The sequence below is a fragment of the Typopeltis vanoorti genome, chromosome 16 (genome assembly GCF_054136105.1).
Source record: "Typopeltis vanoorti isolate ZY-2024b chromosome 16, IOZ_Tvanoo_1.0, whole genome shotgun sequence".
Taxonomy (NCBI): Eukaryota; Metazoa; Arthropoda; class Arachnida; order Uropygi; family Thelyphonidae; genus Typopeltis; species Typopeltis vanoorti.
Window position 1 is genome coordinate 52,425,938 of NC_143564.1, and position 22,569 is coordinate 52,448,506.

Sequence of the window (22,569 nt, forward strand, 5' to 3'; positions counted from 1 at the left end):
TGGGATATGACATAATTCAAAATGCCAATGGAGTATACGTATGCATGGTTAAGTACTTTCCAAGGTCGGATAATTTTGCTTGTTTTCAGTAGCTGTACATTTGATTAACGCTGTTTCCATTATTAAAATGTACCTGATTCATTGTAAATTGTATTCTCTAAATGAAGTAATCATTCGTTATCGGAAACTTCTTTGGTTGGTTAGTTGGAATTCTGCCGTAATTAATTAAAGCTAGAAAGCTATGTCTGCTAACTTGCGTACGTTCATTATGACGACGTGTATGTATTGTTGAAGAAAAACCCAGTTTCATAGAGGAAAATTCCTTCCAGCTCTCGGTGAGACTGGCTAACTTGTAACTCTGCTATCTCTCCACGTACGCTATAATATTTTTGGGTGACTTTGGCTACATAATATTAGATACGTTTTAACTCTCATAGTGAAGCCAAAATTGTTATGAACGGCTTTTTGATTATCTAACTGTAGTGGAGAAAATATGAGAGTGCGACATATAACAAACATTGATACTGATTAATGAATTATTTCTGAAATTAAGCAAACTTGGCAACAGTACTGAAAATAATTAATTATTATTTTTTTTTTTTAAATTTCGGCAGCTAAAATTTTATCTTAAAAATAATAACTAAAATGCAATAGTCTTTCCTTACTTTGAATAATCAGAGATCTGTAATATATACAATGCTAAAAAGAACTGAATAAGATATGAATAGCTGTTGAGTTATTTGAGATTATATGAGGAAATGGGGATTATAGCGCCTAATCAATTGCCGATATATATATATATATATATATATATATATGTTAACGATACCAAGCTATTTTAAATATAAACCTGGTTTTAATCCATTTCCCAAGTAAGCAAACAGACAAATAACTCAAGTTTGCGCCTGCAAGTAGCGCAAGTCCGGGTGACTCGCACTTAGTGCAAGTCTTATGCAACTATGATGCTATGTGTGTTAAAGGCAAGGGGCCACTACGCAGACCGGTTTCGACCTTTACTTAGATCTCATTAGTGTGAGCCGGGCTTAGAAATTCCAAGGTTTTAGTAATACAGAGCATATAAATATTTTACCAAAACAAGTTATCATAAAGTTCTTTGACATTATTAAATAAAAATCTCAGGATGAGAGATAGATGTAGAAAGTTTTTTACCTTGGGTATAATATACGTTAAAAATACCAAGCTTAAATATAAACCTGGTTTTAATCCATTTCCCAAGTAAGCAAACAGACAAGAAAGTCAAGTTTGCTGTATTACTTAAACCTTGGTATTTTTAAGGCTGGCTCACACTGGTAAGACCTCAATAAAAGTCGAAACCAGTCTGGGTAGTGGCCCTTGCCTTTAATACATAGCATCATACATCTCTCAAGGATATGTGTTTTGCATTAAGGGTAAATATTAAGAATAGTGATCAGAGTATATATATATATATATATATATATATATATATATATATATATATATATATGTATGTATGTATGTATGTATGATTTTAAATATTTATTATGTTGCAAAAGTATTTGGCCACCCTATGTCCCATGCAAAGTTAGTATATATTCCACATGTAAATAATCATGAAAGTTGTCAAGATACCACGTTCATCTGAACTGAGACAAGCTTCCAACGTGGGATCATAGTCTCGTGTCACATCAGTGGTTTTGAATGGTCGTCAGTGGTCTTTCTGTGAGTGACATTGCTACCCGTTTGAGTATACCGAAATCTACAGCTGCTTATGTCATTCGTAGATGGAAAGTTGATGATCACACCACAGCAAACAAAACGCCCTGGGAGACCATTGCACTCTTGTACTCACAGGACTGAAATCGGCGAGCTCTGTCTCGAAATGTTCAAGCATTCTAGCCATCAACGTGGAAAATGGTGTGGAGACGTCTGTCAGCACTATAACTGTCCGCAGACAGTTACATGCATTAGGTTACCACTGCAGAGCTGCTGTGAACAAGCCAAACATCAACGTCAAACGAAGTTTAGACTGGTACCTGTCAGACCGTTCCTGGACCATAGATGATTGGAAATGGGTTCTGTGGAGCGACGAATCACTCTTCCAAATTTTTCACTCTTGTGTTCGTGTCTGCATGTGGAGATTACCTGTGGAACGGTTCCGACATACACTTCATCATTCCGACTGTCAAGATGGAAAAACAAATGAGGACGGCCCCAAAACCACGGTGTCCAATGACTATTTGGACATTTTACACGTCGTGCTTCGAACGCTGTGGAAGTATTTCGGTAGTGACCCTTGCATGTTTCAGGCGGTGTCGGGCTGGGGGTAGTTTTGAACTAGGAATGAAAGATATTCCTGTTGCAATGTATGAGAAATTGGTTGAAAACATTCCTCGATGTTGCTGTCATTCACGCCAATAGTGGTTCCACTCGGTTCGAGAAATGTAATTAAATTGTAGTTGAATGTAGTTTATATATATATATATATTTCACACATATTGTGAATGACAGTTTGTAGCTTGAGGCGATGTATGTTTGTAGTAAACACGTTCAGTGGGAGATTGGTGTGCGCATGCTAATAGTTTCGGAGTGATATTGGTAATATTGTGTCTAATTTTGTCTTTTAACTCTTGTATTTCTGATACAGTGGAGAGAGAGAGAATGCAAAGGAAAGTGTTAAATGATAACGGGACGGAACTGTGGAATACCGATTATGAAGACAAACTGAGAACAGAAGAAAGAGGAGTGATATGTTTGAGACTTTGAAACTTCTGAAAGGGTCATACAGGATTTCATTTGAAATCTAATAATGTTCATAATATGAGAAATGAATTTTTCATTTTATGGAGGATGGAGAAAGGACGCGAATGCATCCTTATAAGTTGAAAATGAATGCCCTCAAGACAGGAGTGAAATCTAGATTTTTCTCTCATAGAGTAGTTTATGATCGGAATGGATTGCTGTTGAATGTTTTGTGTCAAAGAATTCAAGATCAAGTATGACAGATGGTGCGTGTAGTATGTAGTCTTCCTGGATGTCACTGTTAATAATAATAATAATAATAATAATAATAATAATAATAATAAAGAAAGTTCTTTATGTGATTGGATACATCAAACTAAGGATTTACTGAATTCTACGCGAAATGAGTTCATCCCGAAGACACATTAAGTAATTAAATGTATATCCTTGAATATGACATAATTCAAAATGCCAACAGAGTATACGAGCATGTTTAAGTACTTTCCGAGGTCGGATAATTTTGCTTCTTTTCAGTAGCTGTACATTTGATTAACGCAGTTTCCATTATTAAAATGTACCTGATTCATTGTAAATTGTATTCTGTAAATGAAGTAATCATTCGTTATCGGAAACTTCTTTGGTTGGTTAGTTGGAATTCTGCCGTAATTAATTAAAGCTAGAAAGCTATGTCTGCTAACTTGCGTACGTTCATTATGACGACGTGTATGTATTGTTGAAGAAAAACCCAGTTTCATAGAGGAAAATTCCTTCCAGCTCTGGGTGAGACCGGCTGACTTGTAACTCTGCTCTCCCTCCACGTACGCTATAATATTTTTGGGTGACTGTGGCTACATAATATTAGATACGTTTTAACTCTCATAGTGAAGCCAAAATTGTTATGAACGGCTTTTTGATTATCTAACTGTAGGGGAGAAAATATAAGAGTGCGACATGTAACAAACATTGATACTGATTAATTAATTATTTCTGAAATTAAGCAAACTTTGCAATAGTACTGAAATAATTAATTATTATTATTTTTTTTTAAATTTCGGCAGCTAAAATTTTATCTTAAAAATAATAACTAAAATGCAATTGTCTTTCCTTACTTTGAATAATCAGTGATCTGTAATATATACTATGCTAAAAAGACCAAATTAACTAATCCATGGTAATCAAATGTTTAAAATTAAGTGATTGATACGCATGTATTTACTTACACTGTTCTGTTCCTGGAACGAGAGAGAACCAATAGGAAAATGTTTCAAAATGAAAGACGTTTCGTTAGCCTGAAGAGATAAAACAGAATTTATAATGGCTATCAAAAGAGTAGCTAAGGAAATACTTCCAGAATAGAATTATAAAAGTGTTCTTTATAGAATTCCTGAGAAGAACGTAAAGCTCATCCATTTATATAAAAATCACTTTCCTAAGATTCGTTTCTTCACCTTTCCTTTATACAGTATATCAATGTTCTTAGCTCATTTAATTCATTTGCCGATGAAACTACACTGCACTCCCCTATTTCACTTAAAATCTTTCCAATTTTGCCATTTTAGGTTTTAACGAAACTCACTCCCACTTCTTTCCTTTCCTGTCTTACCTACTATTTCATTCAAATTCTGGAACTAAGTACTAATTAGCCTTCTTCTTCAAAGTGTCTATTTTAATCCACCCGTTATTTCCGGCTGACTATTTGCACTGGTATTTCTTATAGTAAATAAACTTTTCGTATTATTTAGCTAGCTAGTTTTCTGTTTTATTGCAATGGAGATATTTATCTTCATTGTTCGTATTAACTCAATAATGATTAAGATGATTAAGAGACTGTGATAATTTTTCAGAATTATAAAATTCTCTTAAAGCATGACACACATCTATTCTTATTCTTCATTTTAAAATCTCTGTGTTATTGTATTCTTTGAGTAATTCGTTCAAATTTCCATGTTTCCTCACTGCAACTGATTCAGATAATGATAACAGTGTATGACATATTCTGAAAACTTTTATGGATCCCGTTATTATAAAATACTCCAGGATTGGTATCATTGTGTTTTAAGCAAGATCTACAACATTCTCTGAAAATATTTGCAATACACTTTCAAAAGGTTTTATCTAAAACGTAAATATGTTAACGTTATTACTAATAGTTCATCATAAATGAGAAATTGACTAATAGAAGTACGTGATTGACGTGACAAATGTGAAGTGAAGCATGGCTTAATACATCCATATCTCTATGCTATTCGGATTAACTTATTTTCGAACAGTCATTAACCACTGATATCATGCAAATAAGATCAAGAAGTTTCATGGTTCATGGAGTTTAAAGAAGGTAAGTAGCTTTACTTTCCTCGGTCTTTGTTAAGCAAAGCTGTTCTCAGAGATCAGGACACAGGATTAGAAAATTTTAAAATAAATTATTAGGGAAACTGAAGATCTTAGCACGACTCTAATTGCTATTTGAAAGCATTTGAATGTTGATTGGCATAATATGGATGGAAAAAATAATATTTAGGAGAGAGAGAGAGAGAGAGAGAGAGAGAGAGAGATTGGAAGGGAAGACTTTCTTTTTCCTTTTGTCTTATTTATTTTATTCTTGTCCTTCATTCATCTATTTTTGATTTTCATTTTCACCCAAAGTTGCACATCACACGCAACGTCTGATTACAGCCTTTGATTTTACATCATTAATTATTAATATGATAACTTAAGTATCGGTTCTTTCTGCTTCTGCATGAAAATTGCTTTCTTCAGTTAGGTACAAACTGAACCCGCAGATTTAGCAACGAATATGCTTTGCACGATTTTTAATAAACAAACTTTGGATATATATTTATGAGTAATATTTATTTTTTGAGGAATTTATCGTTGAGCCAGTCAAATCGACATTTTTAATAGCTTTGTTATTTCCAAGGCTAGTAAGACTGTCTTATACCTAGCAAACACATCTTCATTTTTTTCTGTTTTCTAGAATAATCCAAATATCTTGGAAAGATGCAATTTGCGTCGGGAAAATAAAGACGCAAATTTTCTTAACATAGACGTTCTACAAATATATCTCCAAGTATACAAGAAAGAAGGCTTTCTCCCTTTCAATTTATTCTTTACTTTGCGCTGAACACAACAAATCCTAAATACGCCAGAGAATGCAATATTAATCTTCTACTTTTGTGATGAGTCCCATAATGTTCTAGATTCAGTGCAGAAGAAAGCAAAGAACGATCCACCTCCTGTTGGTTTATTTCTTTCATGCAGTCTCTCACATTTTTCTAATATATGCATTTTATAAATATTTTTATCACGATGACTGATATAAGTAAGCTCTGTAAATATTTCCTAAAAATGCATTCCACACGCATTCAAAACTAATATTAATAAATCCTTTCTATCCATCTAACATTCCAACTATTAGTGCTATTGAGCAACTTCTGTTGTTTAAGATTAGTATACAAATAAGATCTCACATGGTTTACAATGATAATAATAATAATAATAAAATCGGAAACACCCGTATTTGTCAGAACATTTTATTTCACATAACAAACACAATTTAAATTAGATAAAATAGTTAAAATAGTTTGTGGCTTTTTGCCTATGTAGTTGATTTAGGAATACAAATAAAGAAAGAAAGAAACGAAAGAAAATAATATTTAATACGCACTTACCTCATCTGCTACTTTTTGCAAATAGCGAGCAATGCACAACATTGTCAAATAGTCATACAAAATATAAAAAGAAAACAAGATTTTGTAATATAAAGACACCTCGGGATGAAACAGAAGAAATCCAAAAAAACAGCACTGACCGGTGTTTCCAGCATAATGAGTAAAGAAAGCCACAGAAAACAAATTGTTCGTTTCCTTGACAACAAAACAACCGTCCACATACATCATTCGAATCTCTTCCAGTTTTTCAGTGTTTTTTCTAAAGGAGATATTTCGTTTTATTTTTTTTAATGTCATATTTACAATGCTTATATAATGCCTCAAAAAATCTGAGAAATACGAAATCCAAGAAAACAATGCGATTGTTGGGATATAGATTACGAAAGAGATTATTCCAGTTATTATGAGCGTTATTACATACGGGACGTTCGTAAACTTCTTTGGACCGAATGGAAATTCCATTTCGAAGTGAATTAAGATGCATGAAGTCAGAAATGTCCAAGAAAATAGCAGCAAGTTAACAGAAAGAATAATTAAAAAAATGTACCTCAATCTGTATGGTTTAGTTCGTTGCACACTCAAATTAGTTTCAAGCTTGCAGTAATGATTTAGCAGTGCTACCATTTGGTTTCCCTTAAAGTACATGAAGAGACGTACGAACACATTCCAAACAAGAACGTTCACAAGAATAACGTAATGTGCGTATCTCGAACTTGCATTCTGAAAATTTGATACCAAAATAAAATACAGCCAAATTTGTGCACCAATAATAACAGATAGAATCATACCGTAGGCAGTTTGAGCGCTACAGAAACGAACACTGATGCTTGACTTGGGAACTTTGGATCTAAACAAACCTTTAACGAAACACATTCCAAATAAAATATAAAAACAAGAAAGAAGACGAAATCCTCTATAAAAGTTTTCGCTTTTAAGATTCATTTGTAGATTAGAAGAAATTAACTTGCTTTCCGTCTTTAGATAGGTATTATTTTTCCAATTGTACGGTTTCTTTCTCTCTTTACTACTTACTCTGCGAGAGAAGAAGAAGAAAGTAAACGAAGAGAAGCAGTGCTATTCTTTTTAAAGAAGGTATGAAATTTACTTTGGGTGGAGCCGTCTTCCATACGTCAAGACTCTTTTATGTTTTAGTGTGCTGCTAAATGAAAAATGAAAAAATGGAGACACGCAGGTGTTATGGTGTTACAACCCTGTCAAATTATGTCTTTATAATACGTCACCTTCTTTTCTTCGTGGAAAAGAAGAAATACTTAAGGGTGTGTCTGTTGTGTTCTCTGTGTAGAATTCGAAACTGTTTACAACTTTATTATTATTATTCGTGACACTTAAGGAGTCCGAAGACTCATCGCGGTATTTATTCGTACACACACTTGCTTGTTCAAAAAGAGAAGGATTTCTTTCAAAGTTGCCAATGCAAATTAACGTAATTTGGATTCAACTGTTTATCAATTCAATATCCAAAATGTAACAGAAATGTTTCCTTTTTACTTCAATTATTTCTACTTCTATTTCTTAACTAAATAATTTACGTTGTTATCATTCCTTCAACCAATTAGATTTTATCAGATGTGTAGTCAGTATTGAATAACGTCTGTGCTCTTCAACCAACAAGTCTGACAGGAAGAGTTTGATTCTCAACTTGCGGATTTGAATGTGATCATCAATGATTGTGTATGTCTTTAGGTACAGTGACGATTATCACCTTTAAAGTATGACCACTTTTATAAATGCTTTCATGATTTCCTAAACAGAAGTCCACAATGACTTCCATTCTGCATCATCTAAAGCGTCTCCGTCTGCAATGAAATATATTGAACACAGTAGTATTTTCAAAACCAATTTTAAGAGAAGATATTTATGACTGTGTGAAACTATTGTTTTTCTAATTAGACGACGAAGATGCAGTTCTTAGTTCCAATTGCTGATAATAACAAGCTCCAGGAATAGCTTATTGCTTATTTTGTATTTGCATCTATTATTTTTCATTTTGGACTCTCCAATCATAATGTTTAAACATTTTCAACTAATTTAAAATAGAATGTTATTCCACTTAGGCAGTGATTTGTTTAATAACAGTCCATTTCTTTTTTTCTTTTTTTTAATTTTTAAGGGTTAACTTTAATCAGTCTATTTCGAAATCTCTTTTCGCACTGCCCAATTTTGTTCGATCTTTACCACTGCGGTCAGAAAGAAACACGAAACAATCGATTTATTTCTTCTGCCAACATCAAAACCCAAGGACCTTATAGAAACCTTAGACAAAATGGAGCAACTCTCATAGAAAGCATGCTGTGGTTAAGTTTTATGATATTTTCAATCTGATATTTAATCTCAAATATAAATGTTTATCGCTTCAAATCCCCTAAAATCTCTCGTATTCTGGAAATATGACTATTTACAATGCATTTCCAATGAGATTAATCTCCTCCTTATATCTTTTCTCCATGCACAATTGTGCACATCTTTAGGCTGGAAAATGTTGTGAGTGATACCTACTCTTTATCCTGAACCGAAATCCAGTAGATACTTAATATTTATTAGCTTTACTACTTTCTTCAAATTTCCTCGACACGTTTTATATATCTGGTAGTCATTTCCTGCTCTGTTGTTCAGATCTCAAACAAACATCTTTTCTGTTTTCTTTATGTCATCAGAACTCTGCGAGACCATTTAAAATAATCTTTCAGATTTTTTTTAATCTATTGAAACTGATGCAATTTATTTGTACCTATGATGCCATAAATTGATCTGTACCGATTTTCCCCAAACGTTTTCATTAAGATAAAATTAGTGAATTTTTTGAATTATTACAGAGTTCAGTTGATATAAAGAAAAAATCGAAAGCTGGTTGTCAAAGGAGATCAAAACTGCGGAGAAGGAAATAAGAGACATTCAGAAAATTTGGGGGAAATTTTGGAGAAAAAGACAAAGCTAATAGTAATGGTAAATATCTGCTGAATTTCTGTGCAGGGCATGGACTACTCATGATGTATGAATTATAGTCTCATCAAAAATTACAAATTCTCATGCAACGAATACGACAATAATAAAAAACAGCTCATTGACTATGATATGTTTGAGTGTGATATAGTCAGAGTGGATGAGGAGAGAGAGAGAGAGAGAGAGAGAGAGAGAGAGAGAGAGAGAGAGAAGATTACAATGGATCTGCTCCACGATAATTCATGAGACATAGAATACAGGAAATCTGATTCGCGATGTGTCAGAATACAAAATATACAGTTTATCTGAAATATCAAGTGATCACCATGTAGCTTAGAGGAAGCTAAAATAAACATCTTACTGAAAAGAAAAAATATCCAATAAAGTATAGAGAAGATTTCAGAAGTGAAGGTAAATGTTATTTAAGAAAAATTTAAGGGTTTGTATACAAAAACAAAACTTGGAATTTTGGAGGCAAACAAACAAGAGAAGCATGGATTGCTTTAGCGATGGAAGAATGTGGTGAAGTTCTTTGTAAAGAGGGAAATAAAAAATCGCGATCTACCCAAAACGTTGCAGAGAACAATTCTGTAAATGGCAAAAGCCTTTATCAATAAGTTCCCAATATACTAGTATGCAAGATGCATGGAAGAATACGGGGAAAATGTAAGAAAACTAAGTAATGTGGAAAAGTAGTTAAACTAGAGTTATTGCGAACTTTGGTAAGAATATGAGAGACAAATGACGAGAAATGTTCCTGGGAATGTTTATAAATATTAGGAATGGTGGAAACAGTACTTTCAAAGTAAACAGTGGTGATAAAGATAATATAAAACCTAAATATATTCTGAATAGCTGGAATACTGTATTCAAGCCTGTGAATATGTCTAACCCCTCATTCTTAACTGTACTGCTAAAATATTAGATAATTGGAAATTCTGCTCTATAGATTGTATTTTGGGTTCAAGCTTTAATAAGCAATACATTCTGTACGACGAATACTTACTTTGAAAGAATATTACATGAAACATGCAATAAAAATGGTAGAAAATATTTATGCAGAATACAGTCAAGAGTAAAATCTTATTGAAAAGTTCCATCGGCCACTGAAATGTCAACACTAAACTGGAAATTGGCATTAAAGCTTGGGCACATTAGTTTGCAATTAAAATAAAAGTACCGCAATTAATATTAAAATCTGTAACAAAAAGACAAAATTATAACATGAAATAAGAAGGAATATGGAAAACAACTATACCACAAAGTAAAACCTATAGAAAAAGTAAAATATTTCAGCTAATTTAGCCACAATATTCAGTGATAACCGCAAAATAAATATGGAAATAGACATTCAAAGAAAAAAAAATAAAATAAAAAATAATAAACGTGGTGAGTTAGTTCCATAAATTTATATCGAATAAGAGGGAAATTACCCATAACACTAAAGTTGCATTATATATAAGACATTGTTTTATCCAGGTTTAGGTTGTAGAAATAAAACAGTTGAAGAAACATATAGGAGAATTCTAATTTAAAATTACATACTGGTTGCAGTGAATGATATCCACTGAGGCGGATATAATTGAGATGTTAAATCAGCATTTCATAAAAGTATTTCATCCTCGTGAAAATAACATCCACAGAACTTGAGGTCAGTGGGGAGGGAGGAGGAACACTGATGATAAGTGAGTTGGAAGTATATATGAGGAATTCAGTAAAGTCGATATCAATCAGCATGTAGAACTTGTTGATATATCAACATGTGTCTTTGCAAATAATTTTTAATCACTTTAAGCTTAGAAGAACTTCTTACAGTACTTGCTACGCTAACAGGAATTGTTAGCGTAGCGACGGCGCCTACCGCAATATGGCTGAACGAGCGCCCTTATTAAGCCGCGCGTGAGGCAGGCTGCCTTTATGCTACACCCTGTCGACGGTACTGGGTATAACATAGAGGCAGCCTGCCTTCTATCATACGAGGATGGAAGGTTTTTTCTTCCCTGAAACTTGGGTTTTTCTTGCCGAAAAACAAGCGAACCGAATAGGAAAAGACACGCAGTGATTTAAAACCAGTTGCTTCGGCCTTAATTCAAAACATCTCAACCCAATTCCAATTTCCTTTAGCACTGTGTTTTCTAACTGTGGTCCGCCGACCACTGGCATCCTGCAGAGGTCGAATAAGACTTCCAACCGCTGCTCATCTAAATATGACAACAGATGAGTATGCTTCAAAAAGGTTTGTAGGTTTGTGTTTTACGTCTCATTATTCATCATTCCTATTTTATTATTTTCCTATAGAATATTTTAACATTTTTTTTAACAAACTCTACCGATCACCTCCTCAAAACCCAGAAATATACCCACGCATATACTCATTAGCATTCGTAGCCTAATCCTCGCCTTATTAACTGCAATTACTTGCTTTCGAGGTTATTCGGGAGATAAGTACATGTGTCACTCTTGTCGTTGAGGAATAACAAAAAACAGGAGTAAATAAGTGAAACATGATTGTAAAATCTTCAGGGATGATTTTTTTCAAGTTTTCCAATATTTGTACTCTGAATTCCTGTATATTTTATTATTATATTGTGAAAAATATTTACATCAAAGAATGAATTTATTATTATTAGTAGTAGTAGTAGTAGTAGCAGCAACAGCAGCAGTAGTAGTAGCGATTAATTAGTAATATTAATGATTAATACTATTTTCCATCTTCCTCCTCAATATAATGATTGTTATTAAAAGAAACACACGTATTAACCACAGTGAATATTATTTAATTGTAAATATTTCATCCTAAGTATCTTAGGACATCATCAGTACAGTAGTTTAAAACAATAATAGGAATAACATACAGTTAGCGCGCATGATGACAATAGAATCTCATTAAACGTGCGTAACGTGCTACAGAAGTAAAAAAATAAAAATAAAAATAAATAATATTTAACACAATTTTGTATGACAATTTCTCATACTCTAGGAGTAGTAAGAACGTCGTTGCGGTTTAAGTTTGTTCTGTGTAGTAAGGCTTCAGAACTTTCTTTGTATAAACGTTCATGTTTATATAAAGATCTATGTAAAACTTTAGACTTTTCCCAATGGATTCTATGGTTTGGATTTTCAATTCCGTGTTGAGAGAGGCCAAATTTCTGCGGTTTAAAAAGACGAATGTGGTCTTGATATTCCGAGATGCGTTTCTGAACAAACCTACCTGTCTGTCTAAAGTAAGACAGTAAAAAATTAAAGACATTCAACTATCAAAAACTGACTTGTTAATCAGCTTCGACATTGTCTTCCTCTTCACAAACATTCCCCATAAAGAAACAATAGAATTACTAACTCAGAAATTTCGTCTGATATAGTTGAATTGTTCAAGTTTGTTATTGCATCACGTTACTTCACCTGGAAAGGTCAAATTTACAAGCAAGAAGAAGGAACAGCAATGGGATCTCCTTTATCACCAAACCTAGCAAACTTGTTTCTAGAACACCTTGAGGAAAAAATATCACTTTTAAACCCAAACCAAAAATTTGGTTAAGATATGTCGACGACATATTTGCAGTCTGGGATCATCCCGAACATGAATTACAACTTTTTCTAGATAAAATTAGCCTTCTTGATCATCGCATTAACTTTACGTTAGAGAAAGAATCTCTACAGGGTATCTCCTTTTTGGATTTACACATCCAAAGAAAAGAAGACGGTTCCATCGCCACTTCCGTCTTTCGCAAGCCTACATTCTCAGGTCGCTACATTCACAATTCTTTTTCTCATCATCCATCTCAGAAATCTGGCATTATTAAATCACTAGTTTCCAGAGCACACAAATTCTGCTCCTCTGAAGAATCTTTAAACCAGGAATTGGAAGTAATAACAAATACAGCCATCCTAAATTATATAATCCTAAAACAACTCAAAAATCATCAGTCACTTCCTCACACATCAAAACAGACAGGAAGACGTCCATAGGATTCCCATACATTACGTTAAAGGCATCTCTGAACGTCTTTCTAAAATTATGAAGAAATACAATTTTGCCACTACTTACAAACCTATCAACCAAATTTACAACTTGTTACCTTCTCCTAAGGACAAACTCTCACCTTTGATGTTACCTGGCGTTTATGAGATTCCATGCTCATGCAAATTGCCTTACTTTGGACAGACAGGTAGGGCTGTTAGACAAGTAGATCTCGGAACATCAAGACAACATTCGTCTTTTTAAACCGCAGAAATTTGGCCTCTCTCAACACGGAATTGAACATCCAAACCATAGGATCCATTGGAAAAAGTCTAAACTTTTACATAGATCTTTATATAAACATGAACGTTTATACAAAGAAAGTTCTGAAGCTCTGCTACACAGACCAAACTTAAACCGCAACGACGTTCTTACTATTCTTAAAGTATGGGAAATTGTCATACAAAATTGTGTTAAATATACAAAATTGTGTTAAATATATATATATATATACTTTTTTTTTTTTACTTCTTTAGCACGTTATGTATGTTTAATAAGATTCTATTGTATTCATGCACCCTAACTGTATGTTATTCCTATTATTGTTTTAAACTACTGTACTGATGATGTCCTAAGATACTTAGGATGAAATATTTACAATTAAATAATTTTCACTGTGGTTAATACGTGTGTTTCTTTTAATTATGATCACACCACAGGTTTAGTTATTTAAAAAAAAATAAAAAATAGTAATGATTGTTGGTATAGCAATGCTACTTTACTCAAGAATAATTAGAGAACAATATGGATTCTTATTATCTTTCTTGTCCGATAAGTGTTTCGTGCCTGTATATATGTGTGTGTGTTCATGGGACCGATTTGCCTGTCTCCAGGAGGAAAAGCCTAGTCATCTCCATATTAGGCCTACTAACGTACCTTCAATTGAAGAGGACTGATAAAAATTATGCGCCTCGTACATTTATTAATGGACAAATTTTACTCGGATTCGGTATTTGAAACTTTTACAAACAATTTCGAACTGTTCCAGTTTTCAGTTTAGCTATATTCCGGGCTACAAAGTAAAATGACGAAATTATGTATTACAATAACTCGCTGACTTAGCAGAATTCGCAGAACGTTTCAGTGCAAGAAGCTGTCTTCACAGTTCAGTTTTAGTTTCAAATGAATTGCTTTTATAATAACATTTCCGTAAAGAAGTATCGAAATGATATTAGCAATTCCGCTCTGGCTGGATGAAATTTAATAAAAGTCGGACTAGAGTTATTGTGACAAAATTTGGTAGAACGAAATGTCTTCTCTACAGATAAATCGCTATCTGCAATTAAGCAGTATGTACACTTACATTAAATGTTCTAAAATGCAAGAAAATAATTGTTACGTTTCAATGACCACTTCCATATGCTGTCTGCATCATGAGTAATGTTCCGTATTGTTACTGAACATTTCTGAACAATACTTTGCAAGAAAAATGACTTTTCGATGAATTTTTTCATAACTCATCGAAACATTTTCGGTGAATTGTTTCGATGAATTGAATTTTCAACGAATTGTCGGTTGATGAATTATCGTTTGATGAAGTGTCCATTCGATGAATTGTCCATTCGATGAATTGCCTTTTCGACGAATTGCCATTCGTTAAATTGTCGTTCGATGAATTGTTTATTCGGCGAATTGCTTTTTCAATGAATCGCATTCGATGAATTGTCTTTCGACTAACTGTTTTTCGGTGAATTTTCCTGTAACCGTCAAATTATATCTTTTTAGTACATCACCTACTATTTTGTAGGCAACAAAAATATATTTAAGGGTGTGTCAGGTGTGTGTGATAATCTATGTGGATTTTCCCAGCTGTTTTCAGCATTAAGAGATGTATTTACACTTACATTTGCTTGTTCAAAAAGAAAAGTAATTTTTGAAATTTCCCAATGCCAATTAACAAAATTTATATTCAATTCTTTATCAAATCAAAATCCAAAATGTAACGGAAGTGTTTATTTTTTCTTCGTTTACTTTTACTTTTATTTCATAACGGTATACTTTATGCCATTATGATTTTCGTCGAAATACATTTTGTAGGAAAGGTCGTTAATGTTTCGTAGAATCTCTGCTCTTCAACCAACAAGATTGGGGTGCAGAGATTGAGTTTGAATGTGCGGGATTTGAATGCCAAAGTGGCCATCGATTATTGTGAATATCTTTAGATACAGTTAGTGATTGTTAGTGACACCATATCCCCCAAATTATTTACAACTGCGCTAGAGAAGTCTTTAGAAGCCTTGATTGGGAAACAAAAGGAATAAACATAAATGGAGAAAGGCTGCATCATCTGAAAATTTTCAGATGATATTGTCCTAATAACAGATAATCTTGAAGACCTGGAAGAAAGGCTAAATCAGCTAAATGAAGCCTCCAGAGTAATTGGATTAAAAATAAATAGAGGAAAAACAAGCCTAATGATGAATAAATGCATAAATCATAGAACTGTCAAAGTTGAAAACCATGAAATACAGTAGAACAAGTTACTTCATATGCATATTTTGGCCAATTGTTATCCTTTGAGGATTGCCAAAGAAAAGAAATTGAACAAAGAATTCCCCTTGGAGGGATGTCTTATGGAAAAATGAGAGACATATTCAGAAGTGAGATCTCTATGAGTCTAAAAAGCAAAGCTTTCGACCAGTGCATATTTCCTGTCCTAACGTATGGAGGAGAAACATGGACTTTAACAGAAGCTCTAAACAAAAAACTGAGAACAACACAACATCGTATGGAGAGAAGTATAACATCGTATAATTTCCTATCTCTTAATGTTAAAAATAACATTAAGAGATAGGAAGAGTAAAATTTTTAAACTGGTTAAGAGAAGATATTATTAACTATGTGAAATTATTATTTTTCTAATTAGATGACGATGATGTAGTTCTTCGTTCCAGTTGCTGATGATAAATAGCTCCAGGAATACTTTGTTATTTTTTTCGTCTTTGCATCTATAATTTTTCTTTTGGACCCCTTCAAATAATAATGTAACCATTTTCAACTAGTTTAAACTTTAATTTAAACCATATTTTTAAAATCATATATATTTTGAAATCCAGGGGGTTAATTAAATCATAAATGGAGAAAGGTCAGAAACAAACGACATTTTTTACTTCTGTCAACTTCTGTTGAAGTTGACAGAAGGAACTTATAGAAACATAGGGCAACATGGGGAGCAACATTCTTAGAAGCCATGCTGTAGATAAGTTTCAATATGATATTTAATCTCAAACATAATTGTTTATAACTTTCTATTTCAAATCCGCTGAAATCTGTCGTATCCTGTAAATATCACCATCCACAATACATTGCCAATGAGACTAATCTCATTCCTTGTATCTTCTCTTCATGTAAATGTGTGCATATCTTTATGCTGGATAATATTGTGAGTGATCTGTTCCTTATTCTGAACAGAAAGCCAGTAGTTACTAAATATTTTTATTAGCTTTGATTCATTCTTCAAATTTTGTCGACACGTTTTTTTATATCTGGTATTCATTTCCTGCTCTATTTTTCAGATCTCAAACAATATTTTTTCCCTTTTTCTTTATTTTAGCAGAAAATTATAGAAAATTATAGAAAATTATTGGTGCATATTTTCTCCCGAAACCAGTTCGGTGACATTCTGAAATGTTTCGGGAAACTTTGGAGAAAAAGACAAAGCTGACAATAATGGTAAATATCTGCTGAATTTCTGCTCAGGGCATAGACTTCTCATGATATATTATAGTCTCATCATAAATTTCAAAATCGCGTGCAAAGAATGCGATAATAATAAGAAACAGCTTATTGACTATGATATGGTTGAGAGTCATATTGTCAGACTGGATCAGGAGACAGAATAATACAAGAAATCTGTTTCACGATAGTTCAGGAGAGAAGATATATATAGTTGATTTGAAATATGAAGTGATTACCGTGTAGTTCAGAGGACGTTAAAATAATGATCATACTGAAAAGAAAAAATATCCAATAAAGTATAGAGCAGCTTTGAGATGTGAAATGTTGACTAAAGAATATATAAGGCAAATGTTATTTAAGAAAAATATAAGGGTTTGTATTCAACAACCAAAACTTGGAATTTCGAAGGCAAACAAACAGCAATCCAACAGAAAATAACGCTGACGAGTTGTACAATATAAAATCGTCATTCCGAATATTATAGGCAAGCGCACTGGATGTTTGGACTATTTACAACAGAAACAAAACTAAATTTCGTTAAATCTATCCAGAAAAGCAATACAAATGAATCAAGTCATTAACAACAGAAGAATGAACAGAAATAAGTTTCAGAATGATATGTATTAATTTGTATTATTTTGTTACTTTTTGCAAACCGTAATCCTCGCAACATCTGTATGTGAGTGTTACTAGTTGGTTCTGGCTTGGTCTGGTTTATTTGGATTTACCACGGAAGCGGCTCAGACTCTGAGAATAGTGTATTATATAATACACTATTGAAACAATATAATACACTATGAAACATCTGAGTTTCTGAGAGGAAAATCCTGCCTTTCTCGTATGAAACTGGTTAACTCGCTTTCAGTGGAAAAGCCCTTGTAAACGTTCTTCGCATCCTAGAAGGAATCCCACAACCAAACACTACGATCACTTAACTTTATTTATAATTAGCTGTTAGAAAATAAGATTAAAAGATCTTTACAAGTATATTTTATAACAAAATAATATATATATTAAATATTGTTTATTTTGAAGAAGTTGCCTTCTGTGTTTCTATTTCCTCTGGTTCATTTCTCACCTGGTATTATCATTAGTACTTATATCGTTTAATACATCAAATATCATTCTCTCAAAACACAGGAATATCTCAGTAATAAAGTGTTCACTTTATGTAAACATCACCTTCCATTCTTCGTGCAAAACACAAACTCCCGTTGATTATGTTTGTGTTTGGGGTGTGTTTGAAACATCCATCACCGCTGAAAGTAAACAGCATTCGCTTTTCATGGACAACGTGAATACAACAAAGAGAGAGAGAGAGAGAGAGAGAGAGAGAGAGAGAGAGTTAATTTAGTAAAATGAAAACGTTTAGAACTATTATTCTGCGGCTTGACGACACTACATTGATTGCAGTTTTCAATAGTTCGAACTAAATCATGTCGCAACTACGTGTATTTTATTTTAGCAGAAGCTGCAAACCATTCTAGATTAAATTGTATATTATCATTAAAGCTATGAAGTTATTTTTTTTTTATTTTCGGAGATCATCATCTTGTTTAAATTCTAAGAAAAAACTTAGCTAGTTGGTTTACAGTTTTACTTGAGCTATGAATTTCTGATGCAGAACTATCTTTCAATACTAAATCATTGGCAGGAATCTAAAATACTGTAGTGCTAACTCACTAAAATAACAAATCCAAAATTTCGCATGAAGGATTAGTTTCCGATAACTTAGCTAAAATTGACTTTTCACTATAGAATTAGCAATTAATCACTGATAAATACTGATCAGTGATAACGCTAAAATGCGCTAAAGACAGCAGCATTCTAGTTATTCAAGCAATTCACTAAACTGCTCTAGTTGCAGGCCTTTTTGACCAAGTGATTAGCGTAACCTCTCCCCAACCAAAAGGATGCTGGTTCGAAACCTGCCGTCGGCTATCATTAATACTTATATGGTTTAATATATCATATAGCTTTCGCTCAAAACACAGGAATATCTTAGTATGACAATAATGTCAAGTTCCCTTTATGTTAAACATTACCTTCCATTCTTCGTGAAAACCCAAACTCCATTTGTGATTCTGATGTTTCTAATTGTCTTTAGGCAGTAAATGAATTTCATTGCCCGTCGTAAAACCACCCCTCCTCTGTTTGGAGGCCCCCGAATTTAGTATCTAGAGCAGGGTTTCTGGAATATGTAAAAACAAAAGTGAATAATGTAAAACATACGTGCATAAAATTGATAAAAATGAAAGAATTAAATTTCTCCCCCACCCAAGGTACAAAATATGCTTTAAATTCAAATCACCTTTCGTAGGAGGCTGGAACATAAACAAAAACCTTGTGTTCAATGGTGGAAAAGTATCTACATTTCATTTGACTGTTTTCCTTGAGAGACAGCAGGAAGTTAATTCATGAGAACATTATATGAGATTATCACCAATCACTCCTTGTACACGCTTATTATCATGAACATCTCATTTATTAAAAAAATAATTGAGGAGAATAATTGACCTTGGAGAATGTTTCTGAAAGGAATGCTATCTTGGAGTTCTGTATATAAGTTACCAGTCATTGAAAATATTGTCTCTGTCTATCAAGGAAAAAAAAAAGTAACAGCCGGCTACTAAAGGAGAAAAAAGAACAGCACGTAGTGCCTAAGATAATAAATCTAGAGATAGTGAGAATCATAAGTCTCATTGTGACTGAACAGTAGACTGCTGAAAAACTGGAAAGTATGAAAGCAAATCTGGTGGATGTATTTGTATGTGGCGGCTTTCGGGTAGTGAGTGAAGTCTCTTTATTATAATTTAGGGTATCGTCCTTCTATTCGGTATGGTGAATAGAAGAATGCTACCCTGTTGGAGAAGCATTCTGCCAGCCAACAAACGTTCGCGTGTTTGCAAAAATGAATGTCGACTATTATCTTGCCATTCCAAGTAATTCTGGGTTAACAGTGCTCGAGAGGAAATGAGAATGCATAGGCCAGACTGCTCACGACAATCCACATGTGAAAATCGTAAAATTCACCTACTAAAAGAGTTAGAAAACTAGACAGTAGTGACAACAATCTACTTCTGACTTCATCAAAGGAACTCATCGAAGAAGACCAAAACACCATCGTCGCATATCAACATTCGCTGGAAGGTTTCTCAAAGCAGCATCTATAATTGCAGCCAAAGGAGAATTCATTTTTTGGCTTGTTTCTTTTCTGTTTTTTTTTTTTTTTTTTTTTTGCAAATTTCATTTGGCTTGTTTGGAATTATGTCTAGCTAATGCCGTGAGCCTTATAAATAGGATTTGAAGCCAGGTGTTTCCAAATGAAAGGAAAATGATGCGTAATCGTCGCAACGACATTAACAAAACGTATAACTAACAACATTATTATTTAGGTGTGCGTGTGAAAATAGAGGATTTATGAAAATTATCATCTGTCCATAATTACATTTGAAATATAGTATACATTGAACAGAAAATATCAATTTAATATCCACAGTAGATTATTACATCGCAGTTTAGTCCTCCTCTTATGAACTAACACAAAAATCGGTTAATGTTAACAATGTGAATAGCACGATTACTGACTTCATTGGTTGCTTGATTCGGAAGCTAAAATGCTATCTTAATTTTAATCGCATGTTTGAATTACATCAAATATAACGCTGTCGAAACAGTTTGGTATTTTTTGTATATTTATATTTGAAATATTTGAAAAAAAAAAAAGGAAAAAGAAAAGAAAAAATGTTCGCGAAACCGTTTCATTGAGTGGGTATTCTGGTTGATTTCCAACCAAACATATGTTTATCCAATTATTTTTTAAATCCCACCCAGAAATGTTTATTAGCGTATCATACATTAAAATATCGTATAGTTGACTAAGAGTTAGACAATCCGCAAATGACTGCACATGGAACTTCTTTCAACTCCATTCAGGCCTCCAAAAAAGCAAAGTGAAAACACATCAAGTATGAAGTTCCTTCTAAGTCCTAAAGTTGAATTTATCCATGGATGAAAAACCTATACAATTCATTTTATCCTCCTTTATTATGAATATCTTGTAATTGTTTTTTTGATAACTTATTCTTAATTAACCTAGATACTTAGATCTTAAAATGCTGGATCAGTAGGTAATCAAATCTATTCGATTTTGCTTTCACGCTGCTTACCTCCAAAATTAAGAGTGCGTTTTTGGATCATATATTTTCTTTTTTTTACCACATTGTTGAATATTGTGTTACTTGCTGATAATTCCCTTTAACGACTAAAATCTCGTTTTCTATCCAGTAAGCTTCGAATAAAATGGAATCCAAGTTAACGGGATGTTCTATTAGAGGCTCGTTTTACAAATTTTGATCATTGAAGCGAAAACAGTTATTACTCAATTTTTATAAAAACTATAGCATCATATAATATTATTTAATGAACTTCCACATAGTACAGTCATATTAGCTGGCGTTTTCTGCCACTGATGGCGCTGTTTAATTTGCAATGATCAACTCGAAGTCCTGTTTCAAGAATGTCCTGTTTTCATGGCTTATAATTCGGTACCGTTTCGAAACCGTTTCTCTCATTTTGCATTTAAAAGGATTGTAATTCAAACTGTAGTTAAGCACCGAATGCAATTCAAATAGATCACTAAAGCTCTAACCATTACATTTCTAAATTCAAATTTTAGTGAATTCCAACTACTTCGAGGATTGTGCTAATCAATTCCTATATTTTTGAAACATTTTGTTTTCTAAATTTTTCTAAATTAAATGAGTGGTCAATTTGATCCAAACTTGCAATAACGTGATTCATTTCAAAAAGTAGGAAATTATAATTTTTCATAAAATTCTTTTTTACACTTTTAGCTAATATTGCTCCCGATTAAAACGTATAAACTACAAATACAGAAAATATTTCTTCAGGAATCCTCAAAGGTATAGTTTATTAAAACCTTCAATCAAGAGAGGAATTGTTATGTGGCGTAAAGTAAAAGGAAAAATAGAATGCGATGAGTACTTAAGAATTTAACGACATTGAAGTAGTGAATAAAAAAAATGTATGAATGAAATTATTCAACGGTTTTACATGAATTTAGTCGCATATACATGTTGTCGTGCCAAAGAGATTTAATTCTATTCGTATTATATAAAAATACACAAGACACAAGAAACTTTAATTTACTTACCTCATCCGAAACTTCCTGCAAACAGCAGGCAGCCCAAGTCATAATAATACCACAGTAAGCAATTAAAGCATTTAGCATCCTGAGCAAGAGAATATAATCCGTGCGAATAATGTGAAAGCCAGAAAAACAACACAAAGCGGTGCTTGCTGCATAACAGAAAAAGAGAGCTTTTGAAAACAAAGTATTCGCTTCCTTCACAAGAGAGCAACATTTCATATAAAGTATTCGAATCTCCTCCAGTTTGCGTATGGATGAATTTCCTGTTGTTTCTTTTAAAAGGTTATTTATAACAAGAAAGCAAGGTCGATAAAACTGTGCGATATAAGAAATGAAAACCAAAATCA

General features: G+C 33.0%; 1 protein-coding gene across 1 annotated transcript in view; it reads right to left on the reverse strand.

Moving 5' to 3' along the window:
* The window catches only part of LOC150098017 (uncharacterized), a 31,780-nt gene extending 9,493 nt beyond the window's left edge, over positions 1 to 22,287 (reverse strand). The window contains exons 1-2 of the mRNA XM_090405936.1: positions 22,226 to 22,287; positions 3,942 to 4,010 (exon numbers count right to left, since the gene is read on the reverse strand). Coding sequence (XP_090262062.1) covers positions 3,942 to 4,010; positions 22,226 to 22,267 — 111 coding nt within the window. The 5' untranslated portion in view covers positions 22,268 to 22,287. The remainder of the gene's footprint in view (positions 1 to 3,941; positions 4,011 to 22,225) is intronic.
* Positions 22,288 to 22,569: the final 282 nt, after the last annotated feature.